The sequence below is a fragment of the Melozone crissalis genome, unplaced genomic scaffold, assembly GCF_028551555.1.
Source record: "Melozone crissalis strain CALT ecotype California unplaced genomic scaffold, PUWL_Pcris_2 ptg000013l_1, whole genome shotgun sequence".
Classification (NCBI taxonomy): Eukaryota; Metazoa; Chordata; class Aves; order Passeriformes; family Passerellidae; genus Melozone; species Melozone crissalis.
This window is the reverse complement of record NW_026535791.1, coordinates 10,857,120-10,878,519: the sequence shown is the minus strand read 5'-3', so window position 1 is coordinate 10,878,519 and position 21,400 is coordinate 10,857,120. Positions and strand designations below refer to the sequence as shown.

The 21,400-nt window shown below is 39.9% G+C and overlaps 1 protein-coding gene across 3 annotated transcripts in view; it reads right to left on the bottom strand.

Moving 5' to 3' along the window:
* Nucleotides 1-21,400, bottom strand: part of LOC128934139 (complement C4-like) — a 52,863-nt gene that overhangs the window by 27,727 nt on the left and 3,736 nt on the right. For 2 of the 3 annotated variants that reach the window (XM_054271536.1, XM_054271537.1), the window contains 13 exons: nucleotides 13,809-13,891; nucleotides 12,146-12,338; nucleotides 10,952-11,132; nucleotides 10,232-10,302; nucleotides 9,838-9,923; nucleotides 9,073-9,155; nucleotides 7,851-7,938; nucleotides 5,343-5,448; nucleotides 5,022-5,145; nucleotides 4,588-4,703; nucleotides 3,674-3,841; nucleotides 2,732-2,929; nucleotides 920-1,111 (listed from right to left, as the gene is read on the bottom strand). In XM_054271536.1, the coding sequence (XP_054127511.1) occupies nucleotides 920-1,111; nucleotides 2,732-2,929; nucleotides 3,674-3,841; nucleotides 4,588-4,703; nucleotides 5,022-5,145; nucleotides 5,343-5,448; nucleotides 7,851-7,938; nucleotides 9,073-9,155; nucleotides 9,838-9,923; nucleotides 10,232-10,302; nucleotides 10,952-11,132; nucleotides 12,146-12,338; nucleotides 13,809-13,873 (1,671 nt within the window). In that variant the 5' untranslated portion in view covers nucleotides 13,874-13,891. Of the gene's footprint in view, nucleotides 1-919; nucleotides 1,112-2,731; nucleotides 2,930-3,673; nucleotides 3,842-4,587; nucleotides 4,704-5,021; nucleotides 5,146-5,342; nucleotides 5,449-7,850; nucleotides 7,939-9,072; nucleotides 9,156-9,837; nucleotides 9,924-10,231; nucleotides 10,303-10,951; nucleotides 11,133-12,145; nucleotides 12,339-13,808; nucleotides 13,892-17,407; nucleotides 17,452-21,400 lie in introns of those variants that run through there. The other variant, XM_054271538.1, reaches the window with a different exon arrangement.

Sequence of the window (21,400 nt, the reverse complement as noted above, 5' to 3'; positions counted from 1 at the left end):
TATTTCCTGCTTTCCATCACTCACTTGAAATTTTTAGCATATGTGAGCAAACACAGATCTGGTTCTGATGTACACACTTCTGTGATTTAAAGAGGAAGTAGCCATGGTGACTATGAATAATAGGGAATTATTACTATAAAGTCCTGTGAACACTACTGAATTTTGTCCATGTATAAATGAAGGGTTGGTTTGTCTGTTGGAGACAGATGATTTTTTCTTGAAAACTTCTTTTCCCCCAATGGACTACCATGTTCTTTTTCCAAAACAAACATTTTCAGTAGAAAAAATAATTTTAGACAGCTGACAATTTTCAGCAATTGGGTTTCATGCTATTGGTAGAAATTCCTGTGTCTTCATTTTTTTTTCATTTTACCTTATGGTCCCAAAGCGAGGAGGAGGAAGAGGAGAAGGAAGATGAAAGAAAGGCTTAGAGGGCCTCCCATTTTGTCTACACTTCATTTTCTAATGTAAACAATTCTTAAAAGCTTTTAAAGTACTACCAAAACTCAGAAAATTACTTTTAACAGAAATTAAAAAGCTTGAAAAATTACTTCAAATTCATACTTTTTCACCCAATAAATGGCTTCACTTTCTTTCCTGCGACACACATCACTAACAAAAGAGAAAGTTAAAAAGAGATTCCTCCCCCTCAATAACTCTATCAGCATTTTCTTGTGGATTTCTAAAATACAGACAGTCACAGGGGATGATTTTTTCTGTAAGAAACTATTTCTCATCTCTTTGAAGCACAACCTGAGAGCCTTTCCAAGTTATACATTTTGTCATGACTCCTGATGACTCCTTTTCAATAAAAATGACATGTTTCACTTTATAATCCCAGGCCTGCACTTGCTCTGCCACTACCCCATTTAAAAAAAAAAATTTGGAATGCAACAGAAGCCATGGGTTTTGAAAGCACCTTTCCTTCGCAGACATCCATGACGTCCACCCAGACAGAATCAGCGATGATCTCTTGCTGGCCCTCATTCTCAATGAAGTAGTAGGCTAAAAACCGAAAGGCAGGCACCATCTTCTCGGTGATTTTAAGGTTTATTACTTTGTTTGAGGACGGGACCCTTCCCAGAAGCTCAGCTTGTCCTTTTGCCACAACCTGCAAGGCAGAAACAATTGAAATCAAATACTGTGACTATGTCCCAGAAAGGCCATTATGATGAATAATTTTACAGTTTGGGGTTTTTTTTTCCTGAGGCAATTTCTGTTTAAAATATGTTTTCTTCTATTGGCATTAACAGTTTTGATTGCCAAACCAGTATATCAATAGCTTGGAGGAGACCTGCACACTGTGGTGGTGGATCTCTGCTACACCGGTCTTGTGGCCCAGGTTTGAACACAAATCTGTCACCCTCCACTCAGTCTTACAGCTTTAGAAGGGTTACCCAGATAGTAGACTAAATTTTGTCTTCTACAATGACTGGTCATCACACCTAGGAAGATGTCAGCATTATTTACTCTGTAATCAGTACTGAATCTTTCAGATGGTGGGAAAGAGTTGGAGCAGGAGGTTTAAGGATAAAGTCCCACAGACTCATCTTGAACTGATTTCAGCCCATCCTTCACTATTTAACTCCTTCCTTCCTACATTATATTAACTATAGTCTTGGGTGGTCAGAGGAATGAAAAAACAGGCACAGCAGCAGGAGTGAGGGTGCTCTTCCCAGAACAAAATACGTGAAGCTTTCCTAAACATACAGAGTTTCAGGAGGAAACAAAGGCAAGCTACAGCCTGCCCTGGAATCCTCACTGCCTTTATTAAAATGACCAAAGTTTGGGAGAGACCCTAGCTGCTGAGCTCCAGCAGCGCCACCATCTCTCCCATAGATCCTTGCTGCCCAGCACTACATCTTCCCAAAGACTGGCAGCACCAATTCCAGCCCTGTGGTACATCATCCATGGAAAACAAACCCCCAAACCTAAACTTAACTCCTAGAGATGCAATTATTCCAGTATGTCAGAGCCCTTTTAAAAATAAATGGGAACTTATATCTTGGCCCTTATCATCCAGTGAAATTTAGGCTGCCAAGGGAAATTAGGACAAAGAGAGTGAGAAGGGGGTTAAACACATTTTACATTCAACAGATTCACTCCTGGCATGTACCCACAAACACATTTGTCTCATTCAGCAAAATAAATACTCTGTATTTTACGTGCCCCAAAAATAACTGCAAATGTATAAAAACCAGCAGAATCATAGAAATAATTTCTGAAAAGGACCTGTGGAGATCTCTAGTCCAGCTGCTTGCTCTAAGATGAGATATCACCAGGGTAAGACTAGATGAGACTGGCGAGGTTTTCTTTTATTGAGTGTTGAATTTTTCTCAGGCTGGAAAATCTCTCAACTCCCTGGGGAGCCTCTTCCAATATTGCACTCAATACTAGCGAATAGATTTTTCCAAAATCAATCTCCCAGGCCATAACTTTTAACCTTGGTCCCTTGTTAGATTGTGTGGCACCACCTAGGACATCTTGTCTCCACTATGCCTTAATTCCTCTTCAAGTAGTTTAAGGTTGCTATTAATTCCCTCTTAGGTTCTTCACCCAACTGAACAAGCCCAGTTCCCTCAGCCTGTCTTGGTGGGTCAGGAGTGCCAGAACACCAATCATCCCACTTGCCCTTTGCTAGATCCCCTTGGTTTTCCCTTGGTAACTAGGTAAATGTTCCAGGCTGCATAATTTGTGAAAAAAATTACTGATATGATACTATTCTATTTACCATATAATAGAAATAGCCAATGTTTCCTCTGCCAGGCTGATGAATATCATTCAAGGTGATGGGTAAGGTATCTCCAGGTGCCACAACAGTGTGTGGGATGCTGATGCTGAGGTAGTTTGGGGAAGCAGACTGGTATCTTTCAACTCTGATGCTGGTTTCAGGTGTTTCTAACCTTTCTTTACCCTCTTCAGCCTTTATCTGTCAGGGAAGAAAAGGACAGAGTGAGTAAAGTGTCCCACAGGAGACAGTGTATAGTGTCACCAATAATCACATTGTGCTAGGTTATTTGGAAAATACTGTGAAATAAAAGGAATAATTGCTGAGCCCTCATTAGCAGAATGTGACATCAAACCCCAGGATTTTAATTACTTTATTCTCTTACCCCATTTTGCCTCTTGCTGTATTTACATTTGGTATTTTCACCCTTGGATCTTTCTAAATGAGAATCAATGGGTCAAATATCCCAAAGTGATTTTGTACTCAAATTTTTTTCCCCCATTCTATATTGTGGACATAATTGAACCCTCTGAGTGGGCAGATGTAGTTGACTCTCTGCATTGCTCAGGACCTTTTCCTTCACTTTCCTCTCATAATTTTCTATCTCTTTGTATGGTGATATTCCTTAGAGTCCCATTTCTGTCCTTCATGCCAGGCAAATGCACATCCAGAACACAAAAATGCATCACTATAACCAGTGCATGTACTGCCAAGGCTCCGATGATGCTACAGGAGTGTCCTTCACTTGAGACATCCCTCAGGCTCCTGCTCTGTATAACAAATCTTACACAATCTGGACAAGGATCTGCAGGTTGTACAAGAAATCATGAACCACCATCTGTGCTAATTCAATGAAAAGTGAACATCTTCACTGTTGTTTATAATTGTCTTATAAGCAATTCTCAGTGAGATACTTTTAAACATGGATGCTTGCATTTTATTTACCTTTATTTCAAGCACTTGAGCATCTTTGGGGATGTTGAAAGTGATGGAGACCAGACCCTCTCTATTACAGAAGGCAGTCTTCTTCACCGGGGGTTTTCCAGGCAAGGTAAGAGTGGCAGTGATAAATAGGAAGGCAGCAGGAGTACCATCAACAAAAGTGGCAGTTACCTATTGAAAAAAAACGTTCTGTTATTTAAAGGAAATCCTAGGTTTAAAAAATGCACACAAACAAGAAGCAATTTTAATTTATCATTTTTATGAACTGAGAAAAAATACAAAACTGTAAATACCAGCATTCAAAAATTTGAGCTTTGAGAAAAGGGGATAGCAATTGACTCAGTCTGGACTTTAGTTTAGGTAAAAAAACCTATGAGTACAGATTACAAAATGCCTCAGATTTTCACTTAGCATCTATTTAATTTAAGCAGGTCCCAGAGCTATTTGTCATTAATGATTATAAGGTAATATTCTGACTTTAACTCTTCATAGAAAACACTCAAAAAACTTGAAGGCGTGAAGTTTCAAGCCGCAGAAACTTAAATGTATTTATTTAAAAAGGCAATAATACCGCATTTTACTGTTAAGAATTTTAATTCGATGTGGGATTATTTTATTACAATATTTTTGTTTCAATATTTTTAAATGGAAGAGAGGAAGAGGCTCCTATGTTTTATAAAACTTTGTAGGGCAACACTGCACATTGACTTCTAGAGCAGAAAACCAGCATTTTCTGGCTGTTCAGGTGCTGAGCATATAGAAATGGGACAAACCAGACACACAAAGAGCAGCTCTGTGTTGCACCTATTGTTGAAGGTCTCGGTCCTACAGAGCTCACAGTGGATCAGACAAGGAAAGAGGGCAGGTGTAAATGCAGTGCTATGAAGGCAGACAGACACAGTCAGAACACTACATACCATAACAGAGAAGGGGGCTCCGGGCACAAAATACTTTTTGGTGTTAGACAGATCAAGAGCATAAGGAGATCTCACAAACTTCACACTGCTGAGTTCCTCTTCCCTCATCTCACCACCTGTTAATATCAAATAGTATGTGTTGCTATGGGGGGGCACTAACTATGGACTTGCATACCTTGGATATCTAATCTTCCGAAAGATTTTGTTTTCATTTTCAGCTATTGGAGAGAGTTAGCTATCTAATGTCATCTGCAACTTGGAGCTTGAGCAGCCACTTTCCATCCAAGATTATTCTAGTTAATTCCCTACAGCATGAGAAAGCTTTACAGCAAAGGTGGGTCCAGTGAGACCAAATTCCCCACATAACAGATTACACCAGAGAAAGATCAGTGTGAATCTTCCAGACTGCATCAGCCAAGCCATACTGTACTCACTTGCAGTTTCTACAGTGGTAACAGCCACATATAAATGAAACCCTTCCAGGGTGGAAATGCCCTTTCTCAATTTCTCTTCCAAAAGTGGTGTACTTAAAGTAACTCTTCCTTTTCCATTTTGGATCTAAAACAAAAGTGGGAGGGAAAAAAAAAAGAAACAAAAAAGGAAAGAGAGACAGCAGTACTGGTTTGTGGCCATTAGAAATAAAATGTTTATATCACAGCTATAGTATTATGGACTTATAAGTTTCCAGAACTTTTGACAATATTCCGCTTAGGTGAATATTAGGATAAATCAGAGTAGTTCCACTGAATACTTACTGATAGCTGTTGCTCCAGGCCTGGAATAAATATTTTGTTCTCATTTTCATCAATTATGCCAAATCGCACATATGCAGCACCTTGAATCTCTTTCCCGTAAGAATGTCTTTAGAAGGAAGAAAAGTGAGGAGAGGGATCATTATTTTAATAAAAAAGTAAGCATAAGGCAGACTAATAATTTTGTGCTGAAAAAATATTGGAATATTTGTAGGCATACCTTTTTTAACTAATAGCTTTAAAACAAAATTTAGTCCTACTCGCTCCTAACTCAAACCTGAATACTTTTACTGATCATTGTGCCAACTGGTGATTTCAAATGCAAAGATATTTATAGCATAAGTCACATTGGCAGAATTGAATGGGGAGACATCATCTGGTAAAATTTGCACCAGAATAATTTTTAATTTTTTTTAACAAATTAATGAGAACTTAAGTTGCATTGCTGCCAGACTTCAAGAGATCTTACACCACTCATCCCATTTAGCTTGGATGAACAGCTATTTCCTTTGTATGAGATACTCATGAGCAGAGCATAGAAAATAAAGGATCAGAGAATCATTTCAGGGACTGATATGAAATATTTGGTACCTCTGAAGATACACAGCAGGAAGACTCTCCCTGCTGGTATTCTCACACCTGCATTGGGTAGAGTGGACATCCTCTGCCCCATGTCACTCCTACAGGTTTAGGCAGTATGGCAAAAAAGTCCTCTTGTGAGTGAAATATTTGCCAGATCAGCATCTGGCCAGAACACCCCTGAGCATTGAATAAAGGTCATGGGGAGAGAGGATGGGGCATGTTGCTGCAGCTGGCTCTGTGCCCAAGGAAGCCCTGGCAGATGTGCAGCAGCACAGTGTGCAATGTGCTACATGAGACCTGTCATGGCCATGGTGTTGTCTTTTGCTTGTGGAAATCCCACTTCACCTCAGGCTTATTTTTGTTTAAACAAGCCTCTTTCAAATCGACCTGATCAGCAGCACTGATCTATACCAATAAAGCCAATGGAGAGACAGGTTTTATGAAAACTGCATTAAATGCCAGAGCTAATAAATGGGAAACAGTAGTCAATTACACCAAATAACTTCATTACATGCATGGCCAGTTTAGAGAAATAAGTTCAATTATCAGGAATTCCATATGCTGATTTTGATGAAAGTCATGCAGGCCTGTGTGGCACCACTAGGACTTTTTCCAATAAGGAAAGGAATAGTATCCAGCCATTGAGGGTGAATTTTTCTTCTTAAATAATTAAGATGCTGATGAGAAGTCAAATATATACAAAGTTCATAAACTCAAAATAGAGTGCTGCAATAGCGCAGAGAAAAATTTAGAAAGGATTAAGATACTGAAGCCAGTGATTTGAAATAATTTCATATCACAACATGAAGTGATCATGATTAAAGCAAGTAATTATTCAATAGAACCAAATAAAAATTTAAGGAGATAGGAAGAGCTGAGTTTGTTCAGGCAAGCACAAGGAGGTGGATACAGGCTCTGTCTGCTCTCTCAAGGTGTGCTGGGGAATGGAAGGACCAGCTCGGGCAAGGACAGCAGGCAGTAGTCTAACAGTCCTCACTCCTCTGAAACTGAATAGATTTGTCCCAACTATGAAAGAAGGCCAGCTGCTTACACCTGCCTGTTCTCATTTCATAACATTTATTCCTCTTTAGAAAAAGAAAAAACCCCAAAAGTATAAAGTTCTAATTTAGTCATTCTCCTAACAGGCAGTTTCTTAGCATTTCTACTCTTATGAAAACTGAAAATTCAACAGCCAAAAAATATTTTGATGGATTAAATTTTCATTGTCTGCCTTCCTAAGTTGCTCTGTGTTTGATGCCATTCTAATTTGGTATGGGACCAGGTGTAATTCATTTGCCTTTGAGGCCTGCCCCATGGTCTGGCCAGTCTGAGAGCTCTGTAGCTGTGGAACATCCAGGCCAGTGCACTGCTGTTCAGCAATGGACATGTGATGCTGTAGTGATGCTCATGGAAACTCCTCTGATTATTTGTATTTATCCACCTGGAAGCCTTTCTGCATAAATCATTACTCTCGAACAAGCACTAGCTTATTACTCACAGACTTCACTGTGCTTTGAGAAAATTCCATACCCAAACTTGAATCCAGCTCTACATGAATTATGTTACATAGCACAGTGGAGGCTTTAGAATATTTCTAAATATTTAAACTAAAATTACACAGAAAATCAGGTGACTAATTTGCCTGGACCCTTGCATAGGAACACAGAGGAGAATCCTAAATAGCCACCTTTGACAGCAAACAGAAATATTCAGAAAATCTTGTTCCAACTTGATCAGCATGGCCGGGACCCAGGCAGCACTTGGCACTGATGTCTCAAGTCAGTGGTGGAAACAGAGATTATATAGGATAAGTCAGATCTAAGTCAAGTCAGAAGCTAGTTAACTCTTAATGACAAGAAAAAGGTAAAAGTCACAAAACTCATATCTGCTTATCTGGCCCTTAACCAGCCTCGCTCTGAGCACACCTACTTTGCCTCGATGTCAAACACAAAGCTTTCATTCCAGATGTGGTAGTATGGATGAAGTGGGATGAGTTTCACTTCAAAACTTGGAAGTTCTGCATGGAAAAAAAAAGACAAAAGGTCATGACATGTGAGTTTCAAACATACCTTAAGCTCCTGTCGTGGCAACACACACTAAGACAATGCAGCTGCACTGAGGGGTTGTTTTAGTTTGAGCTAGCAGTGCTCTTCTGAAGAAAATGGTCGTGGTTCTACTGGTCATTTTCACTTACTCTACTCTGCTTCACATAGTGGAGCAGTCTTCAAGCACACAAAATCTATTTATTTACAATGAAAACAAGATAAACTCTGCCAGCTCACGGGCAGGAAGTGCCCTGGACTAGGAGCAGGCTGAGCTAAACCCACCCTGAATTGGGTGGAGAGTGGATCTGAACTCCTCAGCATCAGCTGTGTCACTCTGAATTTGCTCCCACAAAGCCAACCTATTTGTTTCTGCAGGTATAGCACAGTGATTTGCTCCTGCTTGCAGCTGTTTGGAGAGGGGGCAGCAATCTCCACTATTCTGCTACCTCCATTAGCTAAGGCAAAATCAGTTTTGTTAAACAGAGATTTTCAGGCAACCTCAAGGTTTTCTTTTCTCTTTAAAGGAATAAAAATCAAAACAATGAAACAACAAGCCCACATTAATTTTACAAGGAGGTATAATTTCAATGTAAATAAATCAAACGACTTCTTATCCCAAATTGCTGTTTTTACATTTTTACTTTATCCAAAGGACCCTTATTTTCCATAAAAAAAGATTCTTTGAGGATAGGAATAACTCTAATAAACTTCCAGACTGAATTTCACTGAGACAAAATGGGCAGGGTTTTTTTTCTCTTTTTTCCATCCCAGTATTCACTGCAAACTTTAGCCAGAATTGAAATGACTTCAAAATGGAGCTCATCACACTTTTTTTTTCTGTGGCAGGAGAGCCCATCCAATGTTTTGTGATAAAATGTTTAAAATGTGATTAAAAAGTTACTAAATCTGTATAAAAACTCCTTAAAAAATAAAAGCCACACAAAGCTAGAATTTTCTTCTGTGCATCAGAAATAGCAAGGATGCACTGAAACACCACGAAAGTTGTCCTTAGTGCCTAACTACAGCCAGATTTAACTACTGCAGTGCATTTTTAACACATTGTGATAACTCCTTATATTTGTAATGCAAATCTTACAATATCTCACCGTATCTTTTAACTTCAAATTCAGTGGAAACATTAGACATTTCATGTTGATGAAACCAGGCTTTGATTTTCCAAGTTCCAGGCCTAAAGTCCAGATTCAGCAGAAAGTAGTTAATTACAATTCCTCAGATATTTTATGATGCAAACACATAAATTATCACTGAATTATAATATTTGCCTTGCTTTGATCTCATCCCTAAATAATTAATTAATGGGTTTTTTTTACTGGGAGGAGCCAGCAACATATATTTCCAAGTGTCTTAGGAAACACTCAAAAACAAGTATGAGGAAGTGCAAGATAACATATTTGCAAACCACTACCTTTGAAAAGTCTGCAGAAACAGAGAACTCACCAAACATTTCCTATATGTTATCTACACTGGGATATCAAAATCAACCTGGCATGCCAGAAGACCTTGAATATTAATTAAAAGCTTGACTGTTTGAAATCAGATATCATAAGTGACACTTTGCAGATTAGCCCTTTTAGAAGTGCTCCCTTGAATGCAGCCATACGTTTCAGCAGATATTTCAGCAGTTTAATTGTTCTTTACCAGGATACATGTTTCTAATTGCAGCATATTTACAGTAAATTATGGACTCATCTCTCCAGGATGAGGTACTTCAAGGTGAAAAGATACTAATCATAAGCTCCACATGTGTCCCATGGTGAAAGAAAGACAATTTTGAAAGGTAATTCAAGAAATTCAGCACTTAAAAATCCTAATCTCCAGGTTTTGATGCAGAAGGCACAGCAGCAACATACTCAGCAATGTCAGGTATAGCAAAGTGTTCACCAAACACTGTGTTTATTTTCCGGTCTGACTTTTTAACCACCATTCCCTTGGAATTCTGTTGAGACAGAAGAGAAGCAAACATGAAATTATGCACCAGGTGTCAAATATTTACATCCAAAAGCTCAAGGTCATATCCTAGTGCTGTGGAAGAGAAAATGCTTTGTTTACTTTTCTACTGTATTATCCACATGTCACGTATGTTTCTGATATGGGCCAAAAATAACTACAGATATCTCACTATGTGCAAATACAGATTTCTGGAGAGGAGTCCCAGTTATTGTTGTGCTCTTGGATATTTTGTAAGAGTTTTCCATAGCTCCTGTGCTGAAGAAGCACTCATCAACAGTGTTTTTGCATACTTACTAGCACAGCAACTGTAATGGTGTCATCAGTCGGCCTCATAGCATTGTCCAGAATGAAGATCCTGTATCTGACTGTTTAACAGAAGAATAAATATGTTCACAAATTTCTTTCTGGCCTTTCTATATAGATATCATTGCAATCTGTAAACTTAGTTACCAAATTTAAGATAAAACACTTTCTTTTAGTGAAAAGAAATATGAGAAATTTAAAGAAAATAATTGCATTCCTCTGTAGCCTTTGCATGTCACATGACTGGATAAATTTTTGAAGAAAATTCTGAAAATTACTCAGAGAACTTCACTTGCTTTTGTATTCCTTCTGCAGTTGAGGCCTGAAATCAAACTCAAACCTTTTTTTACTTCCCTCTTTTGTAAATTTAATTGGTAAGTAACAAAGCAGTAGGGATCACAAAGAGCAAAGGTAACTTATTGCTGGTGTTACAAGCAGAAGCAGTAGGAGTTCAGTTTTTGGCAGTTTCTCATGATTTTTTTTTTTCAAAGAAAAGTCATCATTAACCTTTTTGAACAAAAAGGAGCAGATTTTGTCTGTCTCCCTTAAAAGTGACTGTCTCTGGAGGCATTTCCACAGGGTTGCTGCAATGTGCAGAGCAGTCCCTGCAGAAGCCCTGGCTGCTGGAACAACCAGCTCGTTATTACTTTTCTAATCCTGCCCTTGTAACATCCATATTCAACACCTGAAGAGAAGCATTTGTATTTCTACCTTGGGAACTTGGTGTGTATATGGGCTTATCTGTCTGGATGAAAATGTAGCCTTTCCTGGAGGACAGGAGGATGCGAGTGCTCTTGGCAGTCATGGGGAGCTCCTTGCTCTCAGTGACCAGCAGAACATATGGCAGATTGCTCTTCTTGAACAGGCTCTGCTGCAGACTCCCTGGCTTGATCTGAGGAGAATAAAAGGGAAAACCCCACAGAGTCAGAGATGAGCCTGGTAATTTTGGGACCACAGAGCTGAGGTCCCACAACAGCTGAAGTGCTTAAATAATCTTATTAGCACCATTTGACATAAGAATCTCAATTATATCTTTCTTACTGGGTGTCATATCTTTCTTACCAGGTGAATATTTCTTTTTAATTAGAAATACCCTCTAATCATCCATTTTCCACCACAGAAATACACTTTCTTCTGCCCAGTGTCAATAACTCCAGGTGGGAGAATTCAGACTACATGCCTATTGATTTCCATTTACCACGTATCCTGTAATCACTATTTATGCTAAAATCTTGGCTATGAGACTGCTGCTTTACTTCATGCAGTTTAATGCGTTGCTTCTAAACATCACCCTTGACAGGAACCTGATTTGAAAGCTCTGTTTTTAGCTTTGGGAGTAACCAACCAGAGCCAAACTGAATATTGCTGTGTGCTTTTTTCCCAACCAAATAGCTCAAACTAGTGCTACTGAAATAAATCCTAAGAGACTTCAAAGGGTGCCAGGAGCAAATGATGCAACATAGGATGTAAAGAATTAATCAACTTAAAAATCTGCAGAAAGAACATAGGCTTTGGTCTCAGAGACTACACATTTTTAAAGGTTTCTCTTGTATTGTAAAATGACCAGTAGTAACCCAAAGGCCTGAATGCATTGTTTAAGTGAGGCAAAAACCCCAACAGTGATAAAATAATTAAATGTGTTTAAATTAAATTTCATTTATCACCAATGTGACAAAAACTTGAGCTTGTTATATGGGTGCAAAAGAATATTCACAATCACCACTGAAATTACATTAGCATTGTTTTATTAGCTGGTTGGGTGAATAGGTTGCTGCTGTCACTGGAATTGGTTTTGTCAGTGCCTCTCGGGATCAATGTTGTCTAGGTTCCAGCCTATTCCAAGTGGAGATTATGTGCTTTTTATCACCAAATAAAAAAATTAAATCACTGTGATGTCAGACTCACCATTATTTTTTTCATCTCTTGGTAGCCATTATTTTGGTTCAGGTTAAAGTAGATCTTCTCTGATATGAGCTGATTTTTCGTCTCATCTTTGAAGAATGCAGTTACTTGCACAGGGCTCTGTGCCCCGTGGACTTGAACTGTTATTGTCTCCTGTGTGCCCAAACGCACCACATTTGGGGCAGTAATCAGAAATCTAAAACAACAGATGAACAGATTGTCCAGTATGTATGTTCAATGGCTGTCCAAACAATATGAATTTTAAAGATAAAACAGTCTCTCACAAAACAGCGGAGCGAGGGACTTGTGGAGATCACCTAATCCATTGCCCTTGTTAGTGAGAGTAGAGGTTAAAAGAAAATAATTTTCTCTGACTGATCTCCAGATTCTGACCTTTCCCATTTAAGTCCTGTAAAACATCAATCACTATACATAGAGGAGAAAAAGCCTGAAATATATCCCAGGGACTACCAATGCAATTTATAACCTGGTGAGACTCAGAGAAAGCTCTGTAAACTCAAATTTCTGAAACAGAACAAGGGCATGCATTGAAAAACAATGAATACATATTAATAAAGACACAATTAATGCTACAAAGTTATGTATCTTCATGTACTAGCACCCACATTATGCCAGCCTATGCTTTACTGTGTCAGGAGGTATATATTCCCTATATAACCATACGTATGGGGTTACAAGTAGCTGATCTTCCTTGCAACACCACTGTGAAATGTTGGAAATGAGAGATCACAGAAGGTGAGACCACTTCCCTGGGAAGGACTGATTTGGAGGCTAAATTGGTTGGGATTTTCTTTTCCTCTTTATTATTTTCCTTCATTCTTGACCTACTCTGGTGCTACTTAGTAATTGATTTCATGACCTTTAAAATGTAGATCATTATCCTTGCTCTCTTTTTTTCAAGTCTATTTTGCACAAAACAATTTTACAAAAATCAGAGAACTGTGTGAAGAGCCAAGTTCTCTCTTCACCTATGATGTCACATAGACAAAGAACAGTTCTGAGCTCAAGACAGGTGCTTTTGGAAAATTATAATTCTGCAGAACATTTCTAAAATGAAAGGTGAATGATTTTCTATTATCAGAATAGGTTGGCTGAACTACATTTTTTATTTTTCAAAAAAAAAACCAACCCTCTTCTTTCTTAAATGCATAAAATGAAAGGTGAGGTATAAAAGTCAGGGAATAAAGCTGGTATTTAACTTCATTCACTCAGAATCTGTTGGCTCTAGCAAAAGGTGGCACAAGGCCTGGCTTATATGTAAATCTCCACTGAAATAGAGGATAAATATAGAATACTGAAGGTCTCCCAGAAGTTAAACCTTTGCTTTCTGCAATGTATAAATCAATTACTGAGGGTTCTTTTCCCCCAAGATTTTTCAATCCCATAAATGTCACGAACGATAAGCGAGCGAACAGCAACAAGAGAGCGAACAAGCTGTACATTTTTAATTATTGGTTCCTGAGAGAATATTTCTTCCTTCAAAGAGCAGTTTTAAGCCTTTTACTTCTTACCTTTTTAAGGTTACACAAATTTTCAGTGGTCCAAGAACATGGCTTTTTTGATTCTTCATTGGGAGAGACTCTTTCCTACCTTCACTTTCAAGGGATTTGTTAGGATTGAAGGATTTGTAATAAAATATACTTACGATGGTGCTTGTTGTGAATTGGGCAGCAGCAAACAAAAGCTCACCAACAATACCAGTCTTTCCATTGGAAAAGTCTACAACATCTGCAAAACAGAAGCACCACAGAGCCACCATCCATCCAGGTGCTGCCTGTAGGAAATGGGCTGACAGCACATTGCAGCGAATGATGTTGCCTATCCTGGTTATTTATTAATAACTTGCAAAACTCTGCAAGCAATAGTGATGGACATGCTGGTGGTGCACACAGTAATACCCTACGGAGAAACATTCTGGACTAAGTCACAATTTTATACCTTTTTGTTCATGCATTCTCTTCCCAGCTTCAAAGTTTTCTCATGATAGCAACTAAAAGTCAAGTGCAGAGAGAAGTTTTTACAAATACTGCAAAGGCATCCCAAAATCCAACAAGACACTGTGGCTTGCAGAGTGGCTGTAGAGTATTTCTAAATGGGGACAAATGCAGGTGACAGGTTCCTTCTCTAAGCCTTTATTTAACCCCAGGCATCCCTGTGGTCCAGCAAAGGTGAGAGAAAGTTTCTTCTGTTTAGACAGTACCAAACATGCTTTGCTGGAAATCTACCTGTACAACCCAGTTTCAGTCTGTGGTGCTTGGAGGAATTCATCTGCCTTTGCTTCATTGCAAATTAAATTGATGCCTCTGTCTGAGCCACTCAGCCCAATTTTCTTTTATGCCCAAGACACTGGGCTTTTCCAGAGGGCAATTAGTCTCATCTTACCATAAAAATGTAAGATGAATCATCAGCTGAAGGCATTCCAGACTGCACATCTTAAAAAGTAGGATACTGATAAGCAGGGGGGAAAGGCCCATCTGAGGAATAACTGTTTGTACAAAAACCAGTTTTGATCAAAGGTAAATGAAAGAACTGAAACCGTCATCAGGTCTCATTTTTGCAAACTTTTACTGGATAGTTGTCTCCCAAACACAATTTTGTTGACCCATGAAAATGGAAACATGCCCATCTGATTTTCAGGCAGGTCAAATCCCAGAAATCACATGGCTACGCCTAGGCTCTGGTGATGAACTGCCCTTTAACACACCACAGCTAAGTCTGTGTCTTATTCATTGCTAATCATTAGCAATGAATGCCTTAAATCAGCATTCCCTTATTTGCAAGGTGAATTCATGCTCACAGCAAAGGTTCATTGCCCACAGTCATGGGAGCTTCCCTCACCCCACCACCTGCCTAAGGGACATCTCCTGCCTTACTTCAAGGAGATAGGGAAAGAGAAGAAGCTGACTACGAACCAGTTCACTATTTTACACTTAGTGTGCTACAAGTTGGTAACTCCCTCTGAGACAAAATGAGACAGAAAGTACTCTCTGCCCACTGGTGGTCACAGAAAGGGTGGGCAGCAGTAGCTGGCTTCAAACTCGTGTCAGGAAAAGCTACATTTTGCCTACTCGAGGCATAGTTTTTTGGCTTTTTTTGTTCCCCAAGAGACAGTCAGTTTCCTTCACCTCTTCTGTTTTTTTCTCTCACTCTAGCTGTCAGGAGGGAGGAAAAATTTGAGGAAAGATACCTGTGGATCCTCAGGGTCAAATTCATGCTCTTTGGGAGATGTTTATAAGATTTCAGACTCCGCAACCATTAAGAACAAAGTAATTTTCTCTCTGCCCTCCTTTCCCACCCACTAATTCCCTTCGCAGTTTTGCGCTCACAAAAATGATTTATTTCCATGCCAGAATAATTTTCCTCAGGGCTTCTGGCCTCCCAAACCCAAGAGAGATGATGAGGAAGAGTAGAGATTTCCACCATAAAGCTAGTCTGTGTTCAAGGCAAAGACATGTGGAAGAAAAAAAGTCCTTTTGGGAAGTGGGCTTGTGCTCTCCCTAGGGAGCAGAAGAGTGTTGTTAAACCTGCAGCTGGTAAAATCAGGATTCTCGCTCTTGTAGGGATAACGGCGAGAGTTAATTAAGAGCAGCAGTGGCTGTGGAGCATGCTAAGGCTCCTGCCCTCTTCAGATCAATTCTGCTGCTCCATCTTGCACTGCTGCCATCCAGGGTTGGAGCTGATGCAATCACTGAGCAATCCTAGTCACTAAAAGAGGACAAGAGGCAACTGTGTGTGGGTCCTTTGCTTTTCTCCAAGCAAATACAGAGTAAGAAAAGAAATAACATCTGCAAGGTCAGTGCTCATTCCTTGAGAAAGACGTAAAGGAGTTCTCCCAGCTGAAAAGCCAACAATTTCCAGAAGACTGCAAGGATTTCCTACTCCTGAAGTCACAGGAAAGGCACCTCTGCAGTGTGAGGTCACACCAAAATCCTGCTCTGTGCCCATCTTTGTCAGAGGGATGAAGATGGGATTTCCATTGTCCAGGCTGGTTTGTTTGCCAGAGACTGAGGTCTGTTTGCACAGCAATGCAAACAGCCATGTATGAACTCACAGCTAGACATTTTCACAGATCACTTTCTAAAGGGAATCTTAGAAAAGATATTACTTTGCTTTCACTTGTCTTTAATTGGATTTGTACAATTTTGCTTCCTTAAGAGAAGTATGAATAAATATATGTGAATACACAACTGCTGTCCATAGCAATATGCAGCATAACTATTTTATAATTCAATTTAAGGAGGTGTTCTGACTCTTAATAAAGCTATTTTTGTCACCAAAATATAAACCAGTTACTTCAATTAAATATAATTTTTTTTCACTGTGTCTCACAAACACAAAAGAGCAAGCTTGTGCATAACCACCTGTATAATGGGAATTAAAATTCCTTATGCTTAATTGTTCTGTCTCTGGGTTTTTATAAAATAATAATTGGTTTTCTAGTATTACAGATTCTACACACAGTGGCTTGTAGTATAACATAAAACATTCCAGTCCAAAGCCAGACTAAAATGTAACAAAATGAAACTAAATAAAATAAAACAGTCTTGGTTGAAGGTCTCCAGCACATGCATGAGAGAGAGAACACAGAAAATTCCCTCTAAAATAACTTAAATGTCTTTTCTTTTTCTAAAGGCAAAGTCCTTTCCTGTTTACTCATCAGCCACATTTCACCTATTGATCCTTCAGCTGGCCCATGTGGGCTGTGGAAAGCACAGCCTGGGACTGATGTGAGTGTGAGCCCCAAACCTGGGGAGACAGAATTGCTTTATTTTCAGTATGTGCTGTCTCTCCTTTCAGTACCTTTGTTTGAACTTGGTGGGATTTCACAGTGTTTTGAGCAGCAGCAGCAGCAGTTTTTGTTCTTTGGCATGAAGAGCTTCCCAAAGCCTTTTTCCCCTTAATCAGCCTAAATACTAACGAGGCCAAACTCTCCTTTCACTTTCGCCCTACGCTCTTTCACCTCTGCCGGGCAGAGGGGTACAAAGGGCAGCTTCACAAAACCCATTTCACGAATGAGCCCTGCAGTGACATCCTCTCTGCCGAGTTACAGGGACTTGTGGCAAACACAAAAGGCAATATTTCACTTCTGACATTTCAGAAAATTAGATTTTGAAATCCCTTTTTCAACAGCAGACCATGAAGTGTGGGTCTAATTGGAAAAGTTCCTCTTAACAGCAGGATGGCTTCTCTTTACTGTCAATACAAATTGGAATTGTAAATTAAAGCCATACTTTTTTTTCTTACCATAATCGAAGTAATGAAATGAAAAGGCTGTAGCTGCTTTTGCCACTAAAAGTTCTTTAAAAGTTCTACATCTACATTTAGTGCTTCTATGTGTATCTACTGAAAAAAATAATATATTTAGAGGAGGAAAACCAGATTTCCCTGGCATTTTCTGCTTTTACTAACGAGTCTGCATTTCCAGAGGATTAAGCCTCAGTTTTTTCTCATTAATTTCTTCCTCCCTTCTCTCTCATTCTCTAAATTATGTGATTTTCTGAATGTTGTGTTGAAAAAAAAAAAAAGATTTTTGAGAAAATACACAAAACCAGCTCTGCTTCTGTAAAATTCTTATCTTGCAAAAGTGATCCATGAGCGATTATTTTAGTTCAAGCAATAATTGTGTAGCACCACTGACATAACATTTCACCATATTGTAAAAATACATCCTGTTTTCTTGGTAAACCGTGTTTTCAAGGATCCCAGAGCTTTTGGCACCTTTAAGAAGCCATTAAACTGGCCAGGAGGAGAGGAGATACCTGAGCATGCAAGTGACTCACCCCAGGTGAAAGCACAGAGCTGCTGGAAATGACCAATAAAATAACTTTGCCTAAATAATACAGAATATTTAGAGTACTGCCCTTGTACTCAAACATCCTGATACTGTGCCTAGAGACTTGTTCTCAAATCCATCCTTTGTGGCTTTCTTTTTCTTTTCTTTCAATTTCATGATAAACCCCAAAGTAACCCAAATTCTTCCTTGTTACCAACTGTAAATTACATAGAAAAATAATGTATTTCAAATAATTTGATCTTTCCATTCCTCTGGACTGTAATGAGCAAAATTAGGGAATCAGGGAAAATTAGGTCTCTCTAGGGAATCATTTTCTTCTCTTTTTCAAGGGAGTAAAAGGTAAGAATAATTCTAAAGAAGCAAAAGGTATCTTGAGTGTATCAGTGGAAAAAGCTAAAATTTTAAGTAGCTGAGAAGAGTGAAAGCAAAGGTTACATATCCAGTTCTGTGGATTTGGAGGCATATTGTGAAATCAAGTAAAACCAGTCTCTTGCAGGAAAGTTCTAGAGAAGTAACTTATAACTGACCCTCATTCCTAGGATTTCTTGACTTGCTGCATGGAGACACTCTAAGGTTTCAGACAATTGCCCAATTTTGCCAGAAAATGTTTTACAGGCACAGCAACGGAGAAAATAAATCCCATACCATGTACAACCACAGCTATCATTGTGCCTACCTGCCACTGGCAGCCTGCCCTGCTCTGATCTGAAAATTAAACCTAAAACATCCACTTCACCCAGTAACTCAGAGGAACACGGGACACCAGAGAGGAGAAGGCATCTCCTCCCCCAGGCTGGGAGAAAACTCAGCTCCCACCTCCATCACACTCAGGCAAGTTTAGGTCAGCTCCACTGGCAGATGGGAAGCTGCCCTACTTTTTGGATCCCTTGGTTTCAGTGTTCAAGGATGAAACACAAAGAGAAAGGAGGAAAGGGGACAGCATGTAAGGGTCAGGAGAATTTTGTGTTCATTGTAAAAGAGAAGCTGCTTAGTGACAGTGACAGCAGTTTCAGTGTCAGGAGCTGCAGCACCTCCCCATGTGGCAGGCCTGGCATCTGCTATCCTGATGGAGAGGGGAAAAGTCTGGATGACTTTTGTAGCAGCTCAGTGGGACAGTTGTTCAGGTAATGTATGCTGTTCTCTTCTTTCTCAGAAATTTAGCCACGGAGCTCTGGCTCTTTGTGACACTCAGCTTTTTAGGCAGCTCTTTGGATGAACAGTGTGACTCTTTGTCCTGGGAGACACACTGTACAGACACTGTACCCAGCCTGGACACAGCAATCACAGGCGGAATCTTCCCTCACAAACCCACTTTTACAGAAAACCACCTCCTGCAAAATAATGCAAAAGAAGTCAGCTCTGCTGCCCTCTCAGTGGCTTAAATGCAGAGGGGAATATTGATGCCTTCAAAAGGGGATTGACTGGATGTCCCCAAAGCCCTGCTGGTGGTACTTGGGTCAGACACCCTGCCCAGATTATACAGTTGACCTTATGCTGTATCCACAGAATAAAAAAAAAGGTGAAGCTATAAAAAATGTGAACAAGAAGGATATTTTCATGTATTAGCGAACACATCTTGGAAGGCACATGGATCTGCTCTTGCTAATATGTGACTACATGTCTTGCTGCTTTGTGCTGGTTTTGGCTGGGGCAGAGTTAATTTTTTCAGAGTAGCTGGTGTGGGGCTGTGGTTTGGACTTGGTCTGAAAGCAGTGGTGATAAGGTGGATGTTTTTGTTACTGCTGAGCACTGCTGACACAGAGCCAAGGCCTTTGGTTCTCACCCACAGCAGGCTGAGGGTGCACCAGGAGCTGTGAAGGGACACCGCCAGGACAGCAGACTCCAGCTGAACAGAGGGACACTCCAGACCATACCATGACAGCTGGGCAAAGAAGGGAGGAAACCAGGGACACTTGGAATGATGGCCTCTGTGCTCCCACTGTCCCATTTTTAGTCTTACAATTATTTCCCCATCCTGATGCAAGGGCAATGAGTGAGCAGATGTCTGTGCTTAGTTGTTGCATGGGGTAAAAACACACAGATATGCTTTTATGACCTGGGATACGTTTCCAGACTGTTCATCCTTGATTTTTACCTGACCTCTGAATGAGGAAGATGGATTTTCAGTCACATCAGGATGTGGTCTAAAAACATATCTGCACCTCTCTGTTCAGCTTGTGGTCCCATCTGGGCATCTCTCTTCGCTTTCCTTCTTCTCCCTGCTCTGGGTGTGGCTGTGGGATCTGTCTCTGGATCAGTGAAGAAAAAAACCGGCAGCTTTGAAAGAGACAGTGCCTGTGGAACTCTAAGACTCAGGTAGAAGATCTAATTCTCTGGCTGTTAATGTTTTTCCTGGGCTTGGACACCATCTAGCCCTGCACCTGGAGCCCACTGGCCTCTGTCAGCTAAATGGGGAAGCAGGTTTCTCCTCAAGGTTACACCCAGCTTGGGGCTGCCATGGCTGGCCCTTACCAAGAAGCTCAGCCTTGGGCTGCAGTGTTCTGCCTTCCAGGCCTTTCTCATCCCTTGCTGCCAACAAGGATGCCTTTTTCATCAATTCCCCCTTCTTTTCTGGAGCCCCCTTCTTGGTACTAGCTGTGCTTTGTTGATGAAAATGTGTCTTGAAGAGCTGTTTTTTGGTCTTGGTTCTTGGGAGAACCAAGATAGGATGGGTGCCCTTCGAATGTGTTTTGTCTTTCTGCCTAGGGAAAGGCCATGGAAAACTACTGGGAAAACTAGCCACTAATGTAAAAAGCTACAAATATATGTGTGAAAAATTACAGAGAATACACAAAAGAAAAAGACAAAAATCAGCGTGGCCTTACCAGCAGCAGTTTCTTTATATCTGGGGCTGGCTCCTATTTCATGGGCTTTTACACTTCTGCTGAGCAAAGATAGAAAAATAAATAAAGATGCAGTCATCAGAGATAATTAAGAATTACAACATAATGTAATAGTTCCCTAAATTTCCAAACAGGTCCCTTTTCTTTGATGACTTCTGTAAAGCTTCTTGGCTTCAGTAAGTACATTGCAGATGCACATTTAGGCAGCAAGCCGGCTCCAGTGCCTCTGGAGAAGAGTATTAACTTGTACATTATGCTATAAATATCTGCCATAAGTTTGCTGCATGCATTCTCCACTGAGGGATCAAAAAGTGTTGACTCACAGTGGCAGCATTAATGCCTCTGACTTGGCTCACCTGTGGGATGTCAATATCCTTTAGGACATGGAATCTTGCAGCCACAATCTGCACAACCTGCAGTATTTATATACTGCTGTTAGTGCAGCCTGAAGCAGCAAGAAGGAAGATTTGCAACAATATAGTTAAAAAAAAAAAGAAAAAGCTTTTCCCTCTATCCATGTATGCCACACCTGTGATTGTTCTCTATGTGATTATTTGGAAATGGCAGCTTGTTTGGATAGGAGCATAAAGTACTCTGCGG